General features: G+C 41.3%; 1 protein-coding gene across 2 annotated transcripts in view; it reads right to left on the bottom strand.

The window, feature by feature from the left end:
* FMNL2 (formin-like 2) overlaps window positions 1-23,252 on the bottom strand; it is a 134,785-nt gene that overhangs the window by 2,745 nt on the left and 108,788 nt on the right. The window contains exons 15-26 of one of the 2 annotated variants that reach the window (XM_008576211.1): window positions 23,105-23,252; window positions 17,726-17,850; window positions 16,885-17,087; window positions 15,428-15,662; window positions 14,275-14,343; window positions 14,088-14,168; window positions 12,129-12,258; window positions 9,646-9,809; window positions 8,582-8,683; window positions 6,230-6,328; window positions 5,359-5,482; window positions 1,500-1,546 (exon numbers count right to left, since the gene is read on the bottom strand). The exon at window positions 23,105-23,252 is cut by the window's right edge and continues 1 nt beyond it. In XM_008576211.1, coding sequence (XP_008574433.1) covers window positions 1,500-1,546; window positions 5,359-5,482; window positions 6,230-6,328; window positions 8,582-8,683; window positions 9,646-9,809; window positions 12,129-12,258; window positions 14,088-14,168; window positions 14,275-14,343; window positions 15,428-15,662; window positions 16,885-17,087; window positions 17,726-17,850; window positions 23,105-23,252 — 1,527 coding nt within the window. The remainder of the gene's footprint in view (window positions 1-1,499; window positions 1,547-5,358; window positions 5,483-6,229; window positions 6,329-8,581; window positions 8,684-9,645; window positions 9,810-12,128; window positions 12,259-14,087; window positions 14,169-14,274; window positions 14,344-15,427; window positions 15,663-16,884; window positions 17,088-17,725; window positions 17,851-23,104) is intronic. The other variant, XM_008576210.1, reaches the window with a different exon arrangement.

The raw sequence follows: 23,252 nt of genomic DNA, 5'->3' as shown, positions 1-23,252 counted from the left end.
ATTTTGTGTTTCATCATCAGGGAGAAGTTGTATGGGCCCTCCTGCATTTTCCAGCTTCTGTTGCTAGTGCATAGCAAAATGCCTGACATTAAAAACAAACAAAAAAAAGCCTTGAATGATTCACTGCATATCAGTTCAAGTAGGGCATTGCTCTAGTGGGATAAAGTGGAATGAACAGAAATTTTACATAAGCACTCAGTATAAGGCCTGCTTTCTTGAAAAAGGCAGGTAGCTTAGACAGCAGGTAGCCTCTTTTTTTTTTTTTTTTTTTTTTTCCTTTTTTGTCTTTTTTCGTAACCGGTAATGGGATCGCAACCCTTGGTGTCGCGCCAGCACCGCACTCAACCAGTGAGTGGACCGGTCTCTATATGGGATCCGAACCCTCAGTGGGAGCACCGCCGCGCTCCCAAGCGCTGCACTCTACCAAGTGCTCCACTGGGCCGGCCCCAGGTAGCCTCTTTTTGATGGAGTTAGGGCATAGTGAAAAAAATAAAGTAGATTTTGTATTTTTCCCCTTGTTTTGTTTGATTAGTATATATTTACCTTTTATTAACTTAGTATTATTGACTTCTTCTAAGAAACATTCTAACTTTAGAAAGGGAAATACAAATAACAGAATTAAACCAGACTGAATCTTTTCAGTTCACTGAAAATGGAGCTGATGGGCCATACTTGGCCCAGAGAATATTTTTTGCCCCAGTGGTTGTACCTCGCATATTTTTAAATACAGTTTCCTGATATTCAAATTGGTAATTAACATAAAAACCCAGGTTTCTGGCTTCTGTTGGAAAATTGGAAGATCTGGCAATACTGGGTCCAAATTCCTGCGTGGCAAAAAGCAAGATGTAACTAGTACCTATGCTCTCAGGTTCAGCACAGTCCTCACCAGGCATGTTACCTTCCTGGTTCCTGAATCACTGGAATTTGTGACCTTGCCATACTCCTTTGAAATTGAAGCAAAGAATATTTTTGTATGCCCTAATCCTCTCTAGCCCCTGCTTCCTAGCCCAGACTGGTAATGGAAGGTGAGAGCTGCACTTTTGGCTAAGGATATGCAGCTCTGTGATTCTTGAGTCCTCTGAGCAGTTCTAAAGATTCAAAGGCTGTAGAGCAGCATGTTCCCTGGCCAGGACCTGCTTTTAATCTCTTCAGATCAAAACTGGGTTAACAATAACTCAAAGGCCAAGAAGGAGGTAAAGGAAGGACAGCCTCGCTCCCAAAGCCAAGTACATTTAATCAGCAAATACCCTTGCCCAAGGCATCACACTTAAGAACATGGAAGCAGGCCGAGGAAGAGTCCAACAGAGGCTCAGCCTCAGATCATTGGACTGTTAGGTACAAAGACTTCTTCTCCCTGGTCAGAATTCTCAACAATATTACCCTCAGCCATAGATTGAAACCATTGATCTGTATACAGAGAGAGGAGGAAACTAAGTAAAAAGTGATGCTTGCCAGCTCTGTGTATCCTCCACCACCGGTGTGCTAGAAGAAATCCTTACCCTCGAGTGAACATTTGGAAATTTAGTGATATTATTCTTCTTTAAGGCTAAACAGAAAAAAAACAAAAACAAAAAATGATGGTTAAGTAAAAATGGGATGAAAATGGAAAGCAACTCAACTTAGTGCTTAATATTCCCGGGCATGTTAGCCAACAGAGAAAGAGACTGGGAGGCCATTATTACAAGAAGTGTTAGATAAAATAAGGGAAGGAGGAGTGTGTGTTTCCACCCAGCTAACTTTGACCACCCAGTTTCAAGCTGCTTTGAAGATTGGCTCCAGAAAGACAGACAGTCCAGCAGCAAAACTGACAACAAACACTGGTCAAGCAGACAACAGTTTCCAGCCTGTTAATAAGCACTGGTGGGTAAGTAGGTTGCAGAGCAGACAATGACACACTATGTCCTTTGATATCTTAAGAGATGAAAGAACATACATAACAAATGCAGTTCACAGAATAGTTATGCCACAAAATAGACACACTCAGTTCCATGTCAATCTCAGCAGGGGAGCAAAGTCAAAGTATTTCCAATGACAGTATGTGCTTCCCTTGTTTCTTCTCTAATCCTCTAGGTATTGGAGGGGTTTGTTCCTTATTAGGTATCAGAAATTAAGCCTAGGAAGTTACTTCTTGGGAAAATTTGATCACTTTTTTAAAATTTAAGAACAGCGTTTTCCAATGATAGGTGATAGGTATCCTGACCAAAGCAGCAGGTCCAGAAATGATCTCATTACAGAAGAAGTACCCTGGGTCTGACATGGAATGGAGCCACCAGTGAAGATGCATGAATGAGATAAGACATTCATGGAGGGGAGCTCCTAAGCCTTTATTTTCACCTCCTGCCTCACAGTTTCGCTCCAACATGGAATTACTGATAGCTGAACTTGGGCATGATACTCAGACGGAATAGAGGTGACCTGCCCCGAGAGGGAACTGTGAGCCTACGGATTGCCTGCATCAGCATATACAGGATTCTAGGTCAAAAGGGCTGTCTGTGTTAACCTCATACTATGAGTTCCATCACACTATGGACTATAATAAGACAGTTAAGAAAGGCTCAATTTACAACTGTGCATAGTTCCTTCTGCAAATCATTTTGCTACTTTAGAACACTTTGCGCTCCTGAGCACTTTTGTATAGCAGGCCATTTTACTATAAGCATGTTAACTGAGTATAAACAAAGGCCTACTTTAATATCTATAAACCTATTAGAACACAATAAGTGCTCAATAAGTGTTAGGTATTGTAGTTGTTATTACTAATGACTATCATTTTGTGTTCAAAGATATTAGACCAAAATCTTACAAGCAACCTATTTGGTTGCAATTCTGATTCTGAAAGAAGTGCTCTATTTACTATTTTTCTGAAAATTCCCACAAGCAATTATATTAATTCAACTGTTATACGCACCCAAACCATCATAGCAATGTTGATACATACATGTATTGAAAGTGGTAGTGAGTAAGCAGTAATGACTGAAATGCAAAACTATGAAGGATGAGGACAACACAAAATATAACATGGAGATAGCAATGCCATGCTAATGGGTTGGGTGACCTTGACAGACACATAGATGGGGGCATAAGAAGTCAAAAAAACCTGGAGCAACCTTTTAAGAGCGTCAGGTGAGAAAAAGTAACAGTTTAGTAATGGTATTCCTCAGTAAGAACAGGTTCGCAGAAAAACCGAGAGCCACGCTTGGCGGTGCGAGCAGTAAAGGGCACAGTCTTCAGCACTGCATCGAAAATGACAGCCAAACAACACAAACAGAAGAGAGTAAAAAGCCAAGATCTATTGCATTAGTACATGATTAGTGCTTTGTTAACCATACTTGGGGAAGGGGGTGAGGGAGGTGAGTAGGAAAGAGGGAAGGTAATATATACTCGAGTTACTTCATGGAAGTCTAGAAATTACTCAATCTGGGGCTTGGGGATGGGGCAAAAAAAACCAAAATATTCCAAGGAGAACAGAAACTGCTCTGCAAGCAGATATTCATTTACCTTCTTTGGTAATGATTTAGGTCAGGCAAGTAAAAAAAATGTACATCCCATTCATTTTATAAAGTGAGATGTCATTGGGAAGAACATACTGATAAAAAAAGGAACTCCAAAGTTCGTAATGTACAAAGCTGGTTGCTTCCCTACCTACAAGTTAACCATATGTGGTGCTGAGACTAAGAGATGCTTACCTAAGAAGGAGATCTGTTCATGGTCTTGCTCAGAGTGGAGCTTCTCCCCCAATGTGGAGGAGGCAAGAAGAGATGCTAAACAATGGGTGCTTTATCTGGGGCCATTTGTAAGCCACTGTGTGGTGCACAATGTAGATGCATGTGTGCAGAATGTGTGTGCACCATTTGTAGGGAATGGAATTCTCATCAGCCACTTATCCATTCAGGATTTAAACTGCTTTAGTCTAGGCAAGGATTTCTTTATTGACTTCCTTTTTAAAAATCTATCTAATCTATTTATTTAATTTCCCTGGGTCTGGGCTGGTGAAAAAAATTTATGGTTTTGGCAGTTTGGGATCCCTATTTATAATGTTGACTAAGCTATAACAAGAAATAAGAAGTCAAAAGTCTAGAAATTAGAGTTTTTAAAAATTAGGACAACTGGAGAAATGTGAATAATGACTGGATATTTGATATTAAGGATTTGTTAGTTTTGGGGGAGGATGTGATAATGGTACTGTGGGTATGTTTTTGGTTTTTTGTTGTTTTTTTTTTAAAAGATGACCGGTGAGGGGATCTTAACCCTTGACTTGGTGTTGTCAGCACCACGCTCCCAAGTGAGCCAACTGGCCATCCCTATACAGGGATCCGAACCCATGGCCTTGGTGTTATCAGCACCCCACTCTCCCAAGTGAGCCATGGGCCGGCCCATTGGTTTTATTTTTAAAGAGTCCTTATCTTTTGAATATACATACTGAAATATTTCCAAGTGAAATTATGTATCTTGGATGTGATTTAAAATAATCCCAAGAGTTGGGTATGGGGTGTGAATAGAGTATACATGTAACAGGATTGGCCATGAGTTGACAATTGTTGAAATGAGTAAAGGGTACATGGGAACTCATCACGCTATTCTCTACACTTTTGCATATTTTTGAACATTCCCATAATAAAAATCTTTAAGCATCTTGGAGGTTGATAAACAGAATTCATGTGCAACAGACATGAAAGAAAAGTCACTTGCTGCTAGTGCTATAAGACAGTGGCCCAAATTATTGTCCTGAGGAAGTACAGAAACCCAAGAGAATGGGTTCAAGCAGAAAGCATTAAGCTAGAATTTAATAAGATGAGAACTAAGCTGGGTTAGGCAAGATTCCTCACTGATAGAACAATCAGTCCTCAACTCTGGGCTAAAAGCCTATTGGCTCATCTAAATTAAAGTACCTGCGCTGATTTCCTATTGACCTCAGTTACTTTGAATGAGTAAAGAGGCTTTTAAAGAACATGCTGGAAAAGCCTGCATGGACTGTGGTTAGCACAAAGCTGAATGGGTCTTGTCCACAGTATTTATTAATCAGGAAGTTGGGTAGGGTGGCCAGGAGGAGAAAAATGGAGCATGATGACAAATCAAAAACAATGGAAAAGCGTTAGGGGAATGAGCCCTGCTGAAACCTACAGGGTTCCAATAATACTGAGAAATGATAAAGAGTTTTTCAGAGACTGTTGGGGCAGTATACATGCCATTATAAATATACTTCAAATCCTAGCATGAAGTCTCTCTGCATAATTCTGAATCTGAATAAAGTAAAAACTTGCCAACCCTGGACAAAAAAAGATGCAAAATCTGCACGTGGCCCAGTCTGGGTGAGGCCAGTGGGATCTCCATGGGCCACAGTAAGGAAAGAGCCTTTACCTGTAATAATATCTTCAATGGCACCATCTTTTCCCTCATATACATGTCTGTTATCTTTAACTTGTCGCCTTCTTAACTCTGCAATTAACTCTTGCTGCTGCCTCTTTGATTTATGGGAAGGAGACTGAGAAGAAAGAAGAAAGGCCCAGATTAGTGGGGAACAGCACTCATCGGAGGTTTGAAAAAATCCAAAATGTGCCTGAGCATTATGTTACCAATAAGCAGCCTCAGCCAAAAATGCACACAGCACCATCCCAACATTCTGCTCAAATGCAGGAAAACTCAGAAAGCTTCTGAGAAGAAAACAGAAACTTTCACTGAAGAACACAAAATTCCATCTGGCAGCAGTGGGAAGGCTGGACCCTATGGCAACAAGAGGCAGCTGGTAATAACCATAGACTCCTTAAACTTTGGTGCAAAGGATCACAATAAAGAAATGACCTGTCAGCCTTTATGATCTTTACCTAGGATACTGCCCTCCATGAAATGCTCCCCCCGTTCCTCCTAGCAAAGCCCTCCGGCTGTCAAGGCCAGCACCAATGGGTATCACACAAAGCCTTCCTTGGAGGTTAAGCCCTCTGGTCATCAGGTTACCTGGTGTGGCCCCTCTGTATATCCAACTAAGATTTAAGTTCCAGAGCTTTATAAACTTGGAAATGCTACACAAACATGCTCTTAGCCTCATTCCAGTAGTTGCTGAGCAAAGTAATGAATGCACAAATTTCCATTTCCCAAGTTACCAAGTCCTAGGAGGAGGGGTAAGGATGCTGTGCCAATCTGGCCTGGCACCCCTCTCTCCTGCTCGCCTCAGAGGAGTTGTAAAGGCCTCTCCTCACATGGGGGCTCATCTCTGGAGCCAGGCACTTCTCACCTTGGGGTCCTGCTGCTCCATCAGAGCTTCTTGCTCCAGGAGCTTTTCCATGAGAGCTTGTTCCTGCTTTTTCCTCAGCTCATTTTCCTCTTCTGCTTGCTGGGTAAATCAGAATAACCAAAAAGATCAGGTCAGTGGAAATGACAGCAGTCAAGATTTTAAGAAGTCATTCTTCAAGTATCCTTCGTCAGGAATCAGAGTACATGGAAGGTTTTTGCCCATCTTTAATTCTGATTCTGGGTTTGTCTCTATCACATCTCTTCAAAAGCCGGCAGTTGAGATTCACCTCATCCAGAAGTCCTTTCCTGTAGATCCTCTCCCTGCTTGGGAATCTTAGTCTTCTTAGTCTTGGTCCTACAGATTTAGTGGGGATCTAACCTTGTGGTACCTGTGCTCAGTGATTTTTCATGTGTTTGTTTTGCTTCCAGAATCTGTCTACCTACTTAGAGCTTCTCTGAAAACACAATCTAAAGTCCTTTGCCTTTTGCCCACTGCTGGGGGAAAACCTCTATTCCCTTGCCTCTTGTTTCTTTTGGAGCCTCTTGGACTGTCTTCCCACAGCTCATTCCTCCCTAAGAGAGACAGAGCAACCAGTCTGATGAATTTGAGAGAAGAATCTTAACAGGCTCATCTCAGCTCAGCTCTCTTGGGCACTCTCTCTCCTGAAGCCAGCCTCCCTGAAGAGACTTCTAACTGCTGAGCTGTGAACTGATGGATAAGCCTGTCTAATTTAGGGCTGAAGTATAAGTTCACAGATATCCTCCCATCCAGCTTTTAAAGTTAACCTTTTTTTCTCTGTTGCTTTTGTCTTAAGTTTCATTTTGTTTCATACTTGGGAATGGAAAAGAGGGATGACATCCTAAAATCCTAACCTCTGTCCACAAAGTCGCTAAGTCAGTGCGAGGCTGGGAGGTTATTTGTCACATGTAAGGCAAGGAACTCATCCCGTAACATCACCGCCTGACCAGTGCCTCACCAAGCTGGCTAAGACAACCACAGGGAGAGATGAGAAAGAGGAAGGAGCATGCCGATAGGCAGTGACCTGAGACACCCCACAGATCACCAAGGGCAGCTTCTCTTTTCTTCGCTCCATGCATGTCCCTGCTAGAGCCTTGAGCTTGGAGACCAACCCCAGCTACTCCCTAGCTTCTCTCATACAATTTTGAAACAGCATACATGTTCTCTTTTGACTTTAGACATAAGTTTTTATATGAAGAAATGTGGTCCCAGCACATAACAAGAGCCTCCTTGGGCCATCTCCAGCACACTACCAGTCAGCTGCTGCTGGTGGCCAGTGACCTTCTCATTGCTCCTAACTCCCAGTGTTTGCACATGGAGTCTGTGCTGTGTTTGTGTTCATCCTCACTGCCAAGGACACTACTCCTGCTAATAGCTTACGATATCACTGCTACATTAAGCCATGCTAAGAGAAGATGGCTAAATATTTTGACTTTTTGTTTCAGTAAAAGGCCCAAGGATGTTTCTCTAAAGCCATCAGTCCCTAGTGGTGTTAGAGAAGTGCCCCCCTATTTCCAATGGTGTTTTTCTCAAAAGTGTAGATAACCCAGTCTTATCCTTTCTCCACTGACGTTACTCTGTGTAATGTTATACAGAAAAGCCTGGAGAATATAGACTGTAATGTTTCCCAAGTGGGCCTATACCTTCTATTGCCCTCCTTGTCATTCCTTCTCAAAGAACAAATTCTTCAGATGCATGCCTCATTGGGTCATATGCTTTTTCAAGATCATGGCCCTGGACTATGTCCAAGAGGGCCTCCCATTTAAATGAAAGTCATTGTTGATCCAGATAGAGGAACAGAGAGCACACATTCTTAATAGCACCATCCTTCGGTCCACACTACAGAAATGTTGGTCTGAAAGGTCTGAAGGCCTGGGCCAGGACTAGCACAAGAGGGCTCTCCCTGACCTCAGCTTCAGCATGTGCCTTTGCCACAGGCCATGCTTCACTTCTTTTACCCATTAAACAACTCTATGAGAGACATGGATTTTCTAAGTCCTTCTCCTTGCCTGCCTGGGTCAACAATGAACAGGGCAGCAATCGTCTTGGAGCATCTCACTTGCCCCAAGGGGAAGCCAAGAGCTTTTGTTTTCTGGCTGAGGCCCAGGACTGACTCAGTGGAAAACAGGACCATATTGGCATGAGGGCCCTGGGAGCCCTCAGAGCCTCCACAGGGCCAGAGACTGCTGTCTCGTCCCGACCACCCAGATCTGCTACCCACAGGAACGAGGACGCCTCTGCAGAGCAGTCAAGACTCCAACACGTTTCAGGGAGAGCACTGGCTCGCGAATTAATGACAAAGAGGGCTTTAAAGGGCACCCTTCTCTCGTTTACCTTATAGGCTTTCACAAACCGGACAAACACTGGAAAGAAAACAGAGGGTGGTGTTGTCTTGGGGTTTTCTCCAAAATACTTCACCACATCGTCAAAGGCATCCTGTGAAGAAAGCAAATTTCTCCTGAATTTCATTAGTTATAACATCTGAAGGTGATGTTCCCGGGGAAAAGCTAAAGCAGAACAGCAGCGACTAGGTAGTAGATCCCACAGATTCTCATCTCTACAGCCTCCCTCCCCTCCCCGCAATTCTCTACAGCCTCTGTATCTCCTCCCAATACTTCAACAAAGGCAACCAGAAGATGTGACATCTCTGGGCCCTCCTACACACCCACACACATGCCCCAGCACACACACAGTGAGGAGCCATTTCTTTCAAGAGTTTCCTAAGATCATGACAGAATCCATTAGAACTAACAAGGTTAGAAGGGATCTTAGAAGTCACTCTCACTCCAAATCCCAGTCCCTTGCTTCAATGGTCCTTACAATATCCCCACAGAGAGGACACTCAGTCTCTGCTTGAACTCTTCTGTGATGCAAGACAGCCCCAAACCAGAGGCCATACCACTGTGTCTGCTTTCTGAGTTCCCCTAATACTTTGCCTCCCCTGTGTGGTGCTGTGCAGTTCATTCTGTTTTGCAGGGTTGCCTATATATCAGTGACCCCCAATGCAGTGTAAGATTTTGAGGTCAAGTTCTCCAGAAACCTGATACACCAGAAAAGCTGCTTTGCTGAACACAGGCCTGACACACACTGGTTGAACTGAATACAGGACACATGCTGGAGGGAGCATAGGAGTGGAAGGTGAGGGGGAGGGGACAGGGAAAGCCTCTGTAGAAGAGGGTAAAGACCCCAAACTAGAAACAAATACTGAGCAGAAAGGGGTGTTTCCATGGACAAGACTGGGAAAGATACCCCAATAATCATTAGCTACGTAAGGAATCTACCCTCTGCAGACAGAGGGAAATAGAACGTTTCTCCCCTAACCCAGGGCCTCCATCCCAGGGGCTTTACGAAATCCAATCTCTCCTTCTTCCCGGGTGTCAAGGGGAACCAATACTTACCTGTGCAATCTTGGCATCATCCTGCAGCTTCTTCAGCTTCCCCTCATTGTTGAGAATGAATTCCTTCAGCAGTGTGTTGTGATCATGCATGGTGTACTCCCTCTTGGTCAAGTCCATGCCCCTCTGGAGCTCCTTGACATCCAGTAAAACATTCTCAAGGGAGACTAAAGTAGAGAAAGCAATGCCCCAGTGAACCTCAACCAGGAAAGTCAAAACCATACCAAGTCTGGCTGGCAAGTTCTCAGTAGATTCTTAGGCTCACATAAGGGCCTTAGATCTAGTTTCCGGTTTTCAGCATAGAGATCCTTTAATATGAATAGTTTACAAAGTGCTCACTATCAAGCACTACATTAAATTCTTTATATGCGCTAATTCATTTGCACCATTAGCCCATTTGCCAATGAGGAAAAGCAACATAAAGAAGTTATGTGGCCTGCCCTAGGTCACATGGCTAGCAGAGGCGGTGAAGTTCAAGTGACAATGGCAGACTCCAAATCCTGTGCTGGTACACAACTATTCCATTTCTCTTAAAGGAAATAACCTATTGGTTGGCCTGTAGGCTCAGAGGTCCTTATCTATGACAGGCCCAAGATCTTTTAATCCTACCTTTTAACTCTTTTCCATTTCTGTGACTCTCCAGCAGGGGGAAGCATTCTGTCCCTTTAACTTTATTTGTACTGACTACTAGGACACAAAGCAACCTTGGACAGCTTCTTTCTTTCTGTAGTGTGGCCACCTCCCAAAGCAGGCACATTCCTAGAGGCAGCTTCCCCACAGAGATTGGGATTCACCTCTAGCTCCACACTGTCCGACTCAGCTCTGCACGTGGATGAATCACAAAACAATGCAGTATGTTTCCCCTCACTAGACTCACACTGTCTTGTTCATATCAGGTGCTCAAAAGTGTTCACTGGATAAATGAAGGAGTAAGTGCACACATGTGAAGGTATAAAAAATCTGTGTTGGCTCACCTGGGCACCAGAGAGCAAACACTGAACAGTTCGGCCAGAGCCCTGCAATCTCCCCATTTTTCCCATTGATTTTTTTTTTTTTTTTTTCCCCCCCAAATGACACTTTTTGGGAATCCTATTTGGGGCTAAACAAAATGGTACTATTAGTAAGGTGGGAATTTTCTTTTTAACTTTCTTCTTAATTAGAATTGTGATGTTTATGAATCTCTAAATCAGGTAAAGGGAAACTTGAAAGGAGAAAAACCACTTCACCAGAATAGAAATTCTGCTAACTGCCTAACGAGCCCTACGCCCTCAATAGGTCTGTCCCTGCCTGCATTGCACAGTTCTTCATAGTCACAAGATCATGTCCACCTGCCTCTCCATCTCTACTAGGGCTTTGGTAGTATCTATCCCAGTAACAGTGTATCATCTCACTCATTCATTCATTCATTTATTCACTCATTCATTTATTCCCAGCATCCAATTAGCCAGGGGCTGAGGAAATTATAAAGGTAAATAAAACCTGATTATACCTTCAGGAAGTGGACAGGTTGAAATGAACATGCAAATTGTTATAACAATATTTGATAAATCTTGTATGAGTGGGTAGTATGGAGTGCTCTTTAGTAAGAACACAGAAGCAGCAGCCATTTACTCTGGCTGAGGAATTCAGAGAAGTCGTTGTCCTAAAAGATTCAATAAGCTTGGGGTAGGCCTCAGGAATCTCAATTCATAATAAACACCAGCTGCTTATGTTCAAGATCATAATTTGATATAAGTTCTATTGGTGTACAGTCAAGCCAGGCATCTATAATGAACAATATTTTGCTGCATGTTATCAAATGGCTAGAAGAAAGGAAATCAAATTCTTCATCAGAAAGAAATGATTGTTAGGTAATGATGAATATGCTAATTACCCTGATTTGATCATCACGCATTGTATACATGTATTGAAATTGAAATTCAACTCTGTACCCATAGATAGGTATAACCAATATATTTCAATAAATTAAAAAAAGAAAAGAAACTCACAGCCTGTAACTAACACTAAGGTCAATTTGTATATTATTCCTTTTTCCAACTTAATATTCTTTTGAAAAGACAGGGTACGTTGGATGATATACTACACTTCGAGAAGTAAGAAGACCTGAGTTCTAGCCCTGTTTCTATCACTTTATAGCCATGTGACATCGGGCAAGACATTTAACCTCTAAAAATGTCAATTTTCTCACCTATAACATGGACATCCACTGGGGGCAATGAATAGGAGAAGGTACACGAGTCTCAAAGACCGGATTTTTACCAAGAGGACAAAGAGAGAGATGACCTTCACACCTCATGCCCTCATTCGCTATCATGTTCAGCAGTGGGCGACACCGTGGCCCATGTGCTCCAGCTCAGAGATTCTGACTTCTTAACCTTGCGTTTTTAAATGGGTTCTGAAGAGTGTTTGTTTAAGCAGGGAATGGTACCCTCATGATCAAAGCCATTAAAGACCTAAGAGTAGTATTAATAACTGAAATCAAGTACCTGCAGCAGCTTTTTCCACATAATGAAGCTCATTATAAAACAGGGACACTTGGTGATATTTTTCTTTTACAACATTCGATATATAGTGCAACAGTGTTTGCTTTCGGTCTGTTGACTTTGTATCTAAGAGCTGGAAACAAAAGGGAACAGAGTTAGGTGCAAGAGCCCAGGGTGATGGGAGGGTTATCCACCAGATGATGATCTCAGCCAGAGTAAATGACTGGAGGACTTTCTGACCAGAGGATGTGTTAAACTTTAGGGATGACTCTAAGCAACTAAGAATGGTTCACATCTTTACTCTACTCCCCCCGCCCCCCACCATCTGCTATGCCACCTCCCCTGGCTTAAAAGCAGGGAGATTCTAGTCTTAGTGCTCTTCAAAGTGAAGCACCAGAGTAGAAGTGGAATGTAAAGCCAGCAGGTGTGTACAGGTGCCTCCTCCATAGCAGGACTCCTGTACTGCAGTCTTTACACTGAGCTCAGCTCCTCTCCTAGTCCCAAGCCTCTGCTGACCTGAAACAGACATGCTTAACTGACCATGATCTGCTGGGGGCCAGACTGTGACTGACTGGGCACTCCCTATCAAATAACCATGTGTCCCCCCATCTGGGAACTCAACCCATTGCCCAACACTCTCATATGGAAGTCAGGTGAGCCCTGCACAGCCTGAAGAGGGTTCCATGAATGATTTTCTCTAGTCCTGTTCACATACGTCAAGTGACTCTGAAAAGCACAGCACCTTTTTCCATGCAGCTAAAAAAACTTTTTTTAGAAAATACAGAAAAGTATAAAAAAAATTAGTTTGAAAAAATTCCCTAATTCCATCCAACCTCTCTGTTAACATTTTATTTATTTATTTATTTATTTATTTATTTGGTGGCTGAACAGTATGGCGATCCAAACACTTGGCCTTGGTGTTACAACACCACACTCTAACCAACTTAATTCCCTAATTCCATCCAACCTCTCTGTTAACATTTTATTTATTTATTTATTTATTTATTTGGTGGCTGAACAGTATGGCGATCCAAACACTTGGCCTTGGTGTTACAACACCACACTCTAACCAACTTAGCTAACAAGCCAGCCCTTTTTTTCCCCCTATGTATTTTACTTAGGCGAAATTAAACTGTACATGCAACTTATACACTACCTTATTTTCTAAACACAAAATTATCCATTTCTTTGAAAACTCTTCACAAGTGTTTTAACAGTTGAAGAATAGTTCACTGTTTAACTATTATTACAGTATATTTGATCATTTCCTACAAGGATGGACCTTTATATTGTTGCTAATTATTTGTGACTACAATAGGCCCCTCTTATCCACAGGTGATATGTTCCAAGGTCCCCAGTGAATGCCTAAAACAATAAATAGTACCAAATCCTACACACACACACACACACACACACACACACACACACACACTGTTTTTATCCTATACACACTTATGGTATTCTTATGATAAAGTTAAATTTATAAAGTAGGCACAGTAAGAGATTAGTCATAAAAAACTAATAATAAAGTATAACAATTATAACAATATATTGTAATAAAAGTTATGTGAACATGGTCTCTCGAAATATCTTTCTGTACTTTACCCATCTATTTTTACACTGTGGTTGACTGAAACCATGGAAAGAGAAACTGCAGACAAGAGAGGACTACTATATTAATAAAATACAGAATTCATAATTCAGGCTCCTGAGGAAAGATTCTTAGAAATGGAAATATTGAGTCAAAGTATATAAGTATTTTTAAGGTTCTAAGTTCTTATTGTCAATGGTGTTTCAGAAGAATTGTGCTAATCGATCCTCCCACTAGCAGAGAATATTCATCAAAACATCCCACCCATACTTCCAAGATCAGACTCTCCCGCCACCCACCCCCCCCCGGACTCAATCTCTGCCAGCTGTTTATCATTCACATAGATTTCATATTTCTTTTAGTCTACTCACCAGATCTAAACTCTGAAGTTTAAATCCATAAACTGCTCCTCTTTTACTGCTATTCATATAGTTTCCAAGGGCCAAAATGATCTGTAAGAGAGAGAAAAGAGAAGCCCATCAGTACAGCACCCCAGGCACTGGAATGCAGCTGACACGTCAGCTCTCCATACATGTATATGAGGAAAACTTCACTTGCCTCCAGAATTTTCTTGAGTTTTTGAGATGACTTTATAGAGACAGATGCTGCTATAACTGCATGTAGTTGCTAGATTCCAATCAAAGGAAGGAAAGGAGGGGGGAAAAAAGACATGTTAAAAATGGGAAACTAATTGAAAACTAAAAATTAATAGAGAAGAAAACAGGCCTGCATGTAAACCTTAAAGTCTTAATGATGAGATTCTGTTTTTCCTAAGCATAACAAATTAGTTGTCCTGCTGGGTCTTAGGTAACCATATGTCATTATGTGCAAGCTCTAGTCTAAAATTATTTGCCATAAAAAATAACATAGGAACTTGCTTATCACAAAATCTGTAACCAATCTATAACCAATAACACTCAGTTAGGAGTCGTCAGTCTCTTCCAGCAGAACTCAATTCCCTGCCCACCACCTCTAATCATGTAATATAACTCATATTTTTAAATCAGTGGAGCTTCCCAAGAATGAAAAACAAAAAAACATCAAAACAAAAAAGCAAACAGACATAATCACCCTCTAGAAATTCTCAGAACACGTTTTAAACAGATTTGCTACTATAATCAGTAACTAACAAAAGTTTACTTAGAAATAGAACTGGAAAAGAACTGAAGTTTATGACATTCGTAAGTTTCCACCATATTAATGTAAGGGAATAAGAGATAGTTGGCTATTACTTCTACATAACCCCAGTCCACTGTAACAAACTTCCAAGGAAGAAAACTCCTATGGTGAATTTAATGTTTCCAATGAAATCTTAATAAGCTTGTTTGCTAAAGACATGAGATCGTTTATTAAAAATAAAAGTCACATTTCAGTCTGGCCAACCCACCCAGAAGAATGGTATCACCAAGTTTAAGAAAATGATTTTCTTTATCCTCTACACTGAAGTTTTCCTTAAAATCCAGAGGACATCCGTAACACAGAAAATGGCATTCTCTCGGGAGACGAGCAATATGTAATATGGAAATTCGGCTTTCAAATTTACTTTGCAAACAATGTGAAAAAGATCATTGACATAAAAACACAATCTAGAAAGTTCTGGGAAGGTGTCTTTGGAGTCCATCACACTGAGTGAATTCTGGGAGAGACATAAAAGGAAAAATGATTCTATATCTCTTTGGGCCCCGTCCCTTAACAGAGTTGGTCCACTCACAGGAGTCAGCATCTGAATACTTTCGGCAAAGTTCCCAATGAAGGCCATGATGGTCATCTTCTGCATGAGCCTCTCAATTTTACTGAACTGCATCATGAACCGGTCTTCATCCGACAAGTTCTCTAATGGCTTCCTTTCCCGCTCATAGAGCCGAAGCACTTTCACCTCATTCTCAGTGGGCAAGAACCTCATCAAACATTCTACAAAGTCTACAGGCAATGTCTTCAAGTCAAATCTGAAGATGAACGTGGACAGATCAGTGTTAGAGAGAAAACCTCCTACCCTTTTCACCATACCTCCATCTGGTCCAGCTCATCAACTACCAAGTCAGTGAGTCTAAGAGTTCCACAGCTGACCTGTGAAGCCCCACCCTGGTGCTAGTTCCTGATTGTGCAGCAGGTATCTTAATTTGTCCTTCCTGAAAACCTGGACTTGATCACAACTACCACTCAGTTTTAAAACTACTGGCATAGTTCTAAGCCTCTAGAAATCTAGAGTCAATGACAATAGGAAGAGGCAAAAATGAAGTCTCAAGGATCTGATGGTTAAGTGGTTCAAGGACATGTTTTTTTAGGCACTGCAGACTGCATATCAGGTTTCGATATAAAAAAATCCGAACAGACTGTAGGAGGCACTAGACTATTAGATTATGCCTCCTGACTTAAGGCATGAAATTGGAGCAAATGATTTCTCCCCTTTGCTCCTCTAAGAATCTCTTGCCAAAATTTATGAAATGCCAATCTCTGAAGAATTAGTTCCTAAAACATTTAATAATATTCTATCACATTTGAAAGTCACACTGGCCACAAGAGGAGTAGAAAAATTCTTTTAATAGAGAATCAGACCAATGCCTTTCACGCAGTTCAAGAATAAAAAAAACCTCTGTTTAAAATGTCCTGAAAGTACTAAGAGCAACAGAATTCGCATTCCCAATATTATGAATTAAAATATGCATCTGTATCATATCTGCATCTGGCATTGAACTGTATCATTCCATAAATGCCATCAAACTTATATTCAACAAATCTGGATAAAATCCATACACTCCAGAGAAAACTGACATTTTCTACCTTTTTTCTTTTTTTTTAACATCTGCAACACTCAACTTTCCTTTTGTGTAAGCATTACTGTAGACCTATGTAAAGAGCAGTCCAAGATAATAAATGACGCCACAAACCAGATGTTATTCCTCTAAAACAGTCACTCATTCTAATACAGCACTTCTTGGGTAAATTCTGGTCCACCTCATTAGTGTTAGCACTTTATTCAACTCCGAGGTAGCGCATATGTAATAAAGGAATCTCTGAAGTGTGGATATCAAGAATTGTTCCATCTTTTATCTCAGAACTTTCCCCACAACTGAAATATTTCTGTTAACCACTAATTCATAACTTTCTTATTTTCATTTTTATCCTAAACTGACTAGGATATAATTTTCCAGAATGCCCTGAACTTACACATGAATAGCTTTACATATCTCATCAGCAGTCTTTCCAGCTTTCCTTAAAGTTATGGCAAGATTCTTGGCCCTATTTGCTTCTAGTAATGTCACTTTGTTTGATCCCTTCTGTGTTATCTTCTGTTTGCTTGAAGAAAGATCAATGGCAGGACCTTGAGCTTTTGTCTTGAATATTTCCTCAAATTCATCCACATTTAAATCCTGGGGTAAAGAGGGATGACATTGGCCAATTGGATTATAATTAAAGATTAAGTCAGAAATTCAGAAATTTTAGACAGTTTCTTAAGCAAAGACCTTACTTTTTCTATTTAATACATGTCTTTGGCCTTGGTTTGCTCTGTTTTTCCTATTTTTGTTAGAGTACAACTTCTGACACATATTCAGAAGTAAATGTTTAAAGTAGACTGATTCTAACCAGCCAATTTGATTGCCTTTCAATAATTAGCTTGCATAGACAGCTGCCACAGACTAAAATTATCCAAACAAGGTGGTCAGTATGATAATTGAGTATCTTATCCACTTACATTTCAATAAAGGGTTTTATGCCCTTTTATAAATTAAGGGAAGAAAGTATCAGATATATATATTTTGACATGTACACACTGCAGATGGTCATAACTATTTATTCCATTTTAACATAACTTTTTAAACATAGTTTTAGAACTACCTTACAAAATAGTATTAAGTTTTATTCTTTGATATTATAAATGTTTCTTCTTTATATAAAGGTACTTAAATCACTAGCATTTTATCACTGAAACTTCCAGGCTAATGGAGCACTCATTTTGGCTTTGCTGCACAGAAAGCACCCCTAGTTTCTAACCAATGAGAAAAGATACCTCCAGAATTCGCTCATCATCAATTTCATTGAAAACTGTGCCATTGATCTGATTGGGCTTCAGAGCAACCCAGTTAAACACCGGCATTCTGAACTTCGTCTTGATTGGCTTCTTAATTTTCACAGCTAAAGTTGTCAGAGAGAATAAAATTAAGATCCCACCAAGACCCCATGACCCTCAGGAACAATCAGACAACAGTCCTTGCAGATGACACTTTTAACACTGGAGGAAAGCTGGCAAGAAGTGACCAAATGTTTTTAAACATGGAAAATATCACACAGGGCTTTAACCAGAGCCATTTGAGGTCATCATTTGGTTGACTGACACGACATTGTGTTAAAAGCTATATAAGGGTCAGGGGTTGACTTTTTCTTTTTTCTTTTTTTTTTAAATTTGGGCAATTGCATTGCTGCAGTACAGTTACAATATTAAGACAATGCTTAATACAAATATTGGAGAGCAAACATTATTGTCAATATTATTAGATAGCAGAGAGGGCAAATACTGTCAAATTTTGACATCCTAAATTCTTGGTTCTAGAACACATATCTACAAGCAAACCTTAAAAGACGATCAGAGATTACAGATAGTGGCTGTCTAAACCACCAGGAATGTAATGTCAAGAAGGCTGTCAGCCAGAGCAATACATTCCTGTGGGTGATTCAGCCAATGGAGATTATATTGGCTGCTGAGTTATTTCAAACAGACCAAGGGCTGTGAATGGCCTAAATTAGAAAATGTTTACGATGACAGAAGGAGTACTTAGAATCAAGAAATTGTACTGCTTCCCACGAATAGCCACAGTCCCTTTCTCCTCTTTTGAAAAAGTAAGTTCTCTCCAGAATCATTGACGTTTGACTAGAAGGCATCAATGAACTCATTAAAAATATTGAGAGCCTCTTAACAGAGAGGATGGGATCCATGTTTTAGGGGCCGGAGGGAGTGCCAACTCCTCTCACCTGGGGGAAATGAGCTAAAAAAGGTAATGCATTTAAAATTCTATTTATTAATTATACATCATTAAGAAGTCTTCCCAAACCATTTAGCTGTATACATTCACCTTCGTCAGTCCATCCCGGGTAGCCCACCACACTACTTGGGAGCTTAGCTATTTGCCATTATTAGCAAGGAAGAAAGGAGAACTTCAGCACTTCAGGGCAGAACAAAATAAAAGCAACACACAACTGAGCTTGTGTCTGGCTGCCTGCCGGCCTCAGTTGGTGTTAACTGAAAAAGAAAGGCAGTGCCTCTCATTCCTCCAGAGTTTCGAAGGCCATATAAACAGCAGGAATGTCATCTGATAAACCCACACAAAAGCATGCAGGACCACAGAGTCACAGCTTTTACCAAACCAGGCCTTTCTACCACCAAATGTGACGCACCTTCATTCCCACTACCAAACAGGGTCAGACTCCTTGCCACACTTCATTTCTGTCCATGCTACCTAGGAGAACCAATGTCCTCAATGGGACAAAGGAACAGATCTTCCTCTACTCTGGCACTTCAGCAATGTTGGGGGAAAAGAAAGGGAGCATCCGAGATGCTGCAGAAGGGCCTTTTCATCATCTGAGGTGACAGGTTGGTGCCATTTGCTTCCTACTGTCCCTTTGTGGCCCCCTCGGGCTCAGCACGCTCACTAGAAGGCATGCCACTTGCAACTGCCCTTCTTCTGACTCTTCAGCAAGATTAGGAGTAAGCCTGAGGTCAGAACACAGGCTCGAAAGCTCTCCTTGGAAAGGTCTTCCTGACTCTGTCCCTTTGTGGCCCCCTCGGGCTCAGCACGCTCACTAGAAGGCATGCCACTTGCAACTGCACTTCTTCTGACTCTTCAGCAAGATTAGGAGTAAGCCTGAGGTCAGAACACAGGCTCGAAAGCTCTCCTTGGAAAGGTCTTCCTGACTCTGACGGGGGCATGGGGGCAGGGGAAGAGGAGGAGGGGCACATAGGCGACCACGATATACACTGCATCCCGAGTGTTCAGGCTAAAGAAAGGGGCTCTGGAAGCCTGGCTGTTCCATGGAAATGGTGTGAGCCAGAGACTGGTGGGAGGGGACAGGAAAGGGTCACCTAGCAGCTCTTCCTTGTTCTCGTTCTATACTCAGAATATATCTAAAATCCTTTTAGAGTTGGTGCCTTAGATCCAACTATTAAAATTAAACTGAAAGAAGAAAAAAAATTCCTTTTCTCAGAGGGAAAGGAACGTAGCATATGAATCCAGGATGTCTGCTTAAAGGACGATAATCTCTTCTACAGGTTCCACTAAAACGTGTGGGCAAAACCTGGAATAACAGTCAGCCAACACCAAGACTTCCCGCAGACAGAGTCAAAATGCAATGGGTCAAAGTAAGATGGAGCGGAAAGACAGTGTGACCCACAAGGAACACATGGCAAATATGCAACACACTCAGTGAGGAGCAACCTACAGAAAAGCTTGATTGGCCCATCTTTTGTGGAAGCAGAAAGAAAAGAGAAATACAAAAAAATTAGATATGGTTAGAGTCAAGTGTCTCAGCAGTTCACGTACTCTTAGCATAGAATTTCATGCTTCTTGGACACATTTCAGAAGGCAGCACAGAGCCAGGAATTCATTTCCATTCAGGCCTGCCTTGAAGATTCACTATTTTGTTTTGTTTTTTTTTTTTTTTAATTCTCACTATTAGTTTTTTAAATCTTTTTTAGAAAAGGGAAAGAAAAAAATTTTTTATTTCATTGTAGTGGTCTCAAACAGCCATACTGAACAGTGCTAGGTATTCCATAGAATATGAACAATTTTTTAATTATTTTTTTTTTAATTCTCACTATTAGTTTTTTAAATCTTTTTTAGAAAAGGGAAAGAAAAAAAATTTTTATTTCATTGTAGTGGTCTCAAACAGCCATACTGAACAGTGCTAGGTATTCCATAGAATATGAACAATTTTTTAATTAAAAAAAAAAAAATCCTCAGCCAAAGTCCAAATTCTCATTGTGAAGATCCAAGCACATCCACCCAAAGAGCCAGCTAAGCAGTTCATCATAGGTGACCAGCCCCAGGAACAGGGAGCCAGATTGCTCTATCACAGGTTTGAGGAAGAAAGCCTTACTCTTCAAATGCATATTTCACACTACTAATATTTTCTCTATAAAATGCAGAGAAAACCCTAAACTAGATAAACTATGGAAACCTCTTCCTAATCCCTTGTCTTAGCCACCAAGAACACACTTGGTCATTGCCTGTTGAAGAGATGAAATATCCTGCTGCCTGCTGATACCATAGGTTTCTGACTTCCTAGAAGTCCTGGCACATTGGCTCAGCTCTGTCTTTGGGTACTATTGAGACATTCTGATTCTGTCTGGCCTCTTGGTTCCAAAGAGAAAGAGAGAGATTTACCGAACACACTGGCAAAACATCTCACAAAATGGGCTTCAATCACTAAGTACTAACAACCAAATTAGGGATAAGTAATAAAGGGAGATTAAAGGCCTTGTAGAAATTGCCTATCTCAAGGTATCAAAGATTCGTGAGGATCTTGTAAAACAAGGTGTTTCTTGAAATCATTTAACAGAGGACTAAAGAGGAGTTTCTTCAATCCCACATACAATCCTCTAAATTGTGTAAAACACAACAGGGACAACTTCAATTGTAGCAACTCTGAAGGCAGCAGTTAGTTATCAGCTGAGCACAGAGCTCCACATCTTAAAATTGAGGAAATCAACAGAGCCAACACATCTTAACAATTAGGTAGTGGAAAGAGCCCAGGCCAAAAAAAAAAAGAAAAATCAACCAGATCAACCAGACGAAACACGACCCTCCAGAAGGAGGCACTTCTGAGTTCTGCTAGAGCTCAGGTGAATGAAGAGGACACTGAGTAACAATAGTTTTTGCCAGACAGAAAGGAAACAGTGCCAAGCAAGACACTTCAGCAGACATATCTCACAGTGAGTGCTCCCCAGGGGCTGCAAGGAAAGCCAAATCGGGGAGCCCAGGTGCACATGACAATTAGGGGTTTCCACACGCAGTCACTGAGAGCAGTCTGGTGAAGGAACAGATTCCAGGGGCTTGTTATGAGGTTTTTCTTGTCTGCTTATTTACATTCCACAATCCAACAGTTCCATGATGACTCTCCTCCACCTTTTCTCCTTCAGAAGCAATAAAAGTTGCAGAAGAAAGTAGGAGACGGGGAAGACCTTGAAGGGTAGAAATAAGCCACTGACTTACTATGAGCATTACTTTGAACAGGCATCTTCTTTTGTTTCTTTGACAGTTTTATAGAAGTTGGGTGGAAGTAAAACCATGGATTTGATGTGGAACAAATGTGTCAAGGAAAGCTTCTGGGTGTCCAAAAGGGCTCCAGTCATTATGATGAATTAGCCCTCATGACTGGCTGGTAGACCTGCAGATGGGGCCCTGGAAGGGATGGAGACTAAGAGATCTTTACAGCTAAGACTGTCTTTTAGACTTCAGGCAAAAGGCTCCAAAAACTACTGCAGCCTTAGAAATGGAGGCTATCAGAGTGGTAGTTCTTTATCAGAAGGAAGAGACCAATAAATTGGGACTGAAGTGGATGAGGAGGCGCAATTATCTCATGTCACATAGATGGCAAAGCTCAGAGCAATTTCAAATGCCAGGGAAACATTTCATGAGCAGGAAAATGGCTTGCAGTATTACAGAAAAGAGTAAAAATTCATTTCCATGAGTCAAAAATAAGAACTTATATTTCAAGGCATTAGAGCAACTCTCCTCCTCTCACCCTATCCCCCCACCCCCCATTTCATTTCTGGTGAGGTGAGGATACTGCGGTCTATCTCCTGGTTAGCAAGAGGACACTATGAATTATTTGGAAGCATTTCAAGGCATGGAGAAATGCTGTTGGCAGCACTTTCCCTTGAAGCTTAAACCTACTCTAGCAAACTCTGAGTCTTCAAATGCTCAGAAGACATGCCCAGAAGCCTAAATCAGGCAATTACACATAAAGTCATCTTTGTCTTTTATGGATGACATCACAGATACCTTTAAAATAAAAAGAGCCAGAAGCACTCGGTATCAATACCTAATACAGAGCTTTGATGACTACAGATGTCCAGGAAGTGTTGGCTGAACCCACAGAAATGCACTGATTTTTAAGGAGGTAACGTGTCTCTCTTCCTTCTCTAGGTGGGGCTGGTGGAAGGCAGAAGGATGACGTGAGAGGTCAGAACCTCCTGCTAGGGAGCATGTGACAAGGGCTATTCAGAAAAATGCCTCTCAATTCCCCTTTACTGGCTACATTAGCAGGAATGTTCTTATACTAAGAAGAGATCACATCATTGCAAGAAACTTGGACTCTGAAATATCTTATCTCCGGAGATAAGACAAATAAGCATTTCTTACATAGTACCTGGGTTTTAATTCTGTGCTCTTACCTGCTAATCCTGAGTTGAAAACCACTGTGGGTGAAGATGTTCCGGGAAGTGGGGGTGCAGAGGGAGGAGGGGGCGGTGGTAAAGGAGGAGCTGGCACAGTCTCAGCTGCAGGACCCGGGAGAGGAGGTGGAGGAGGAGGTGGGGGAGG

Source organism: Galeopterus variegatus, unplaced genomic scaffold, assembly GCF_000696425.1.
Source record: "Galeopterus variegatus unplaced genomic scaffold, G_variegatus-3.0.2 Scaffold1312, whole genome shotgun sequence".
NCBI classification, from domain to species: domain Eukaryota; kingdom Metazoa; phylum Chordata; class Mammalia; order Dermoptera; family Cynocephalidae; genus Galeopterus; species Galeopterus variegatus.
The sequence above is the reverse complement of the archived record's forward strand: the minus strand, read 5'-3'. Positions and strand labels throughout refer to the sequence as shown.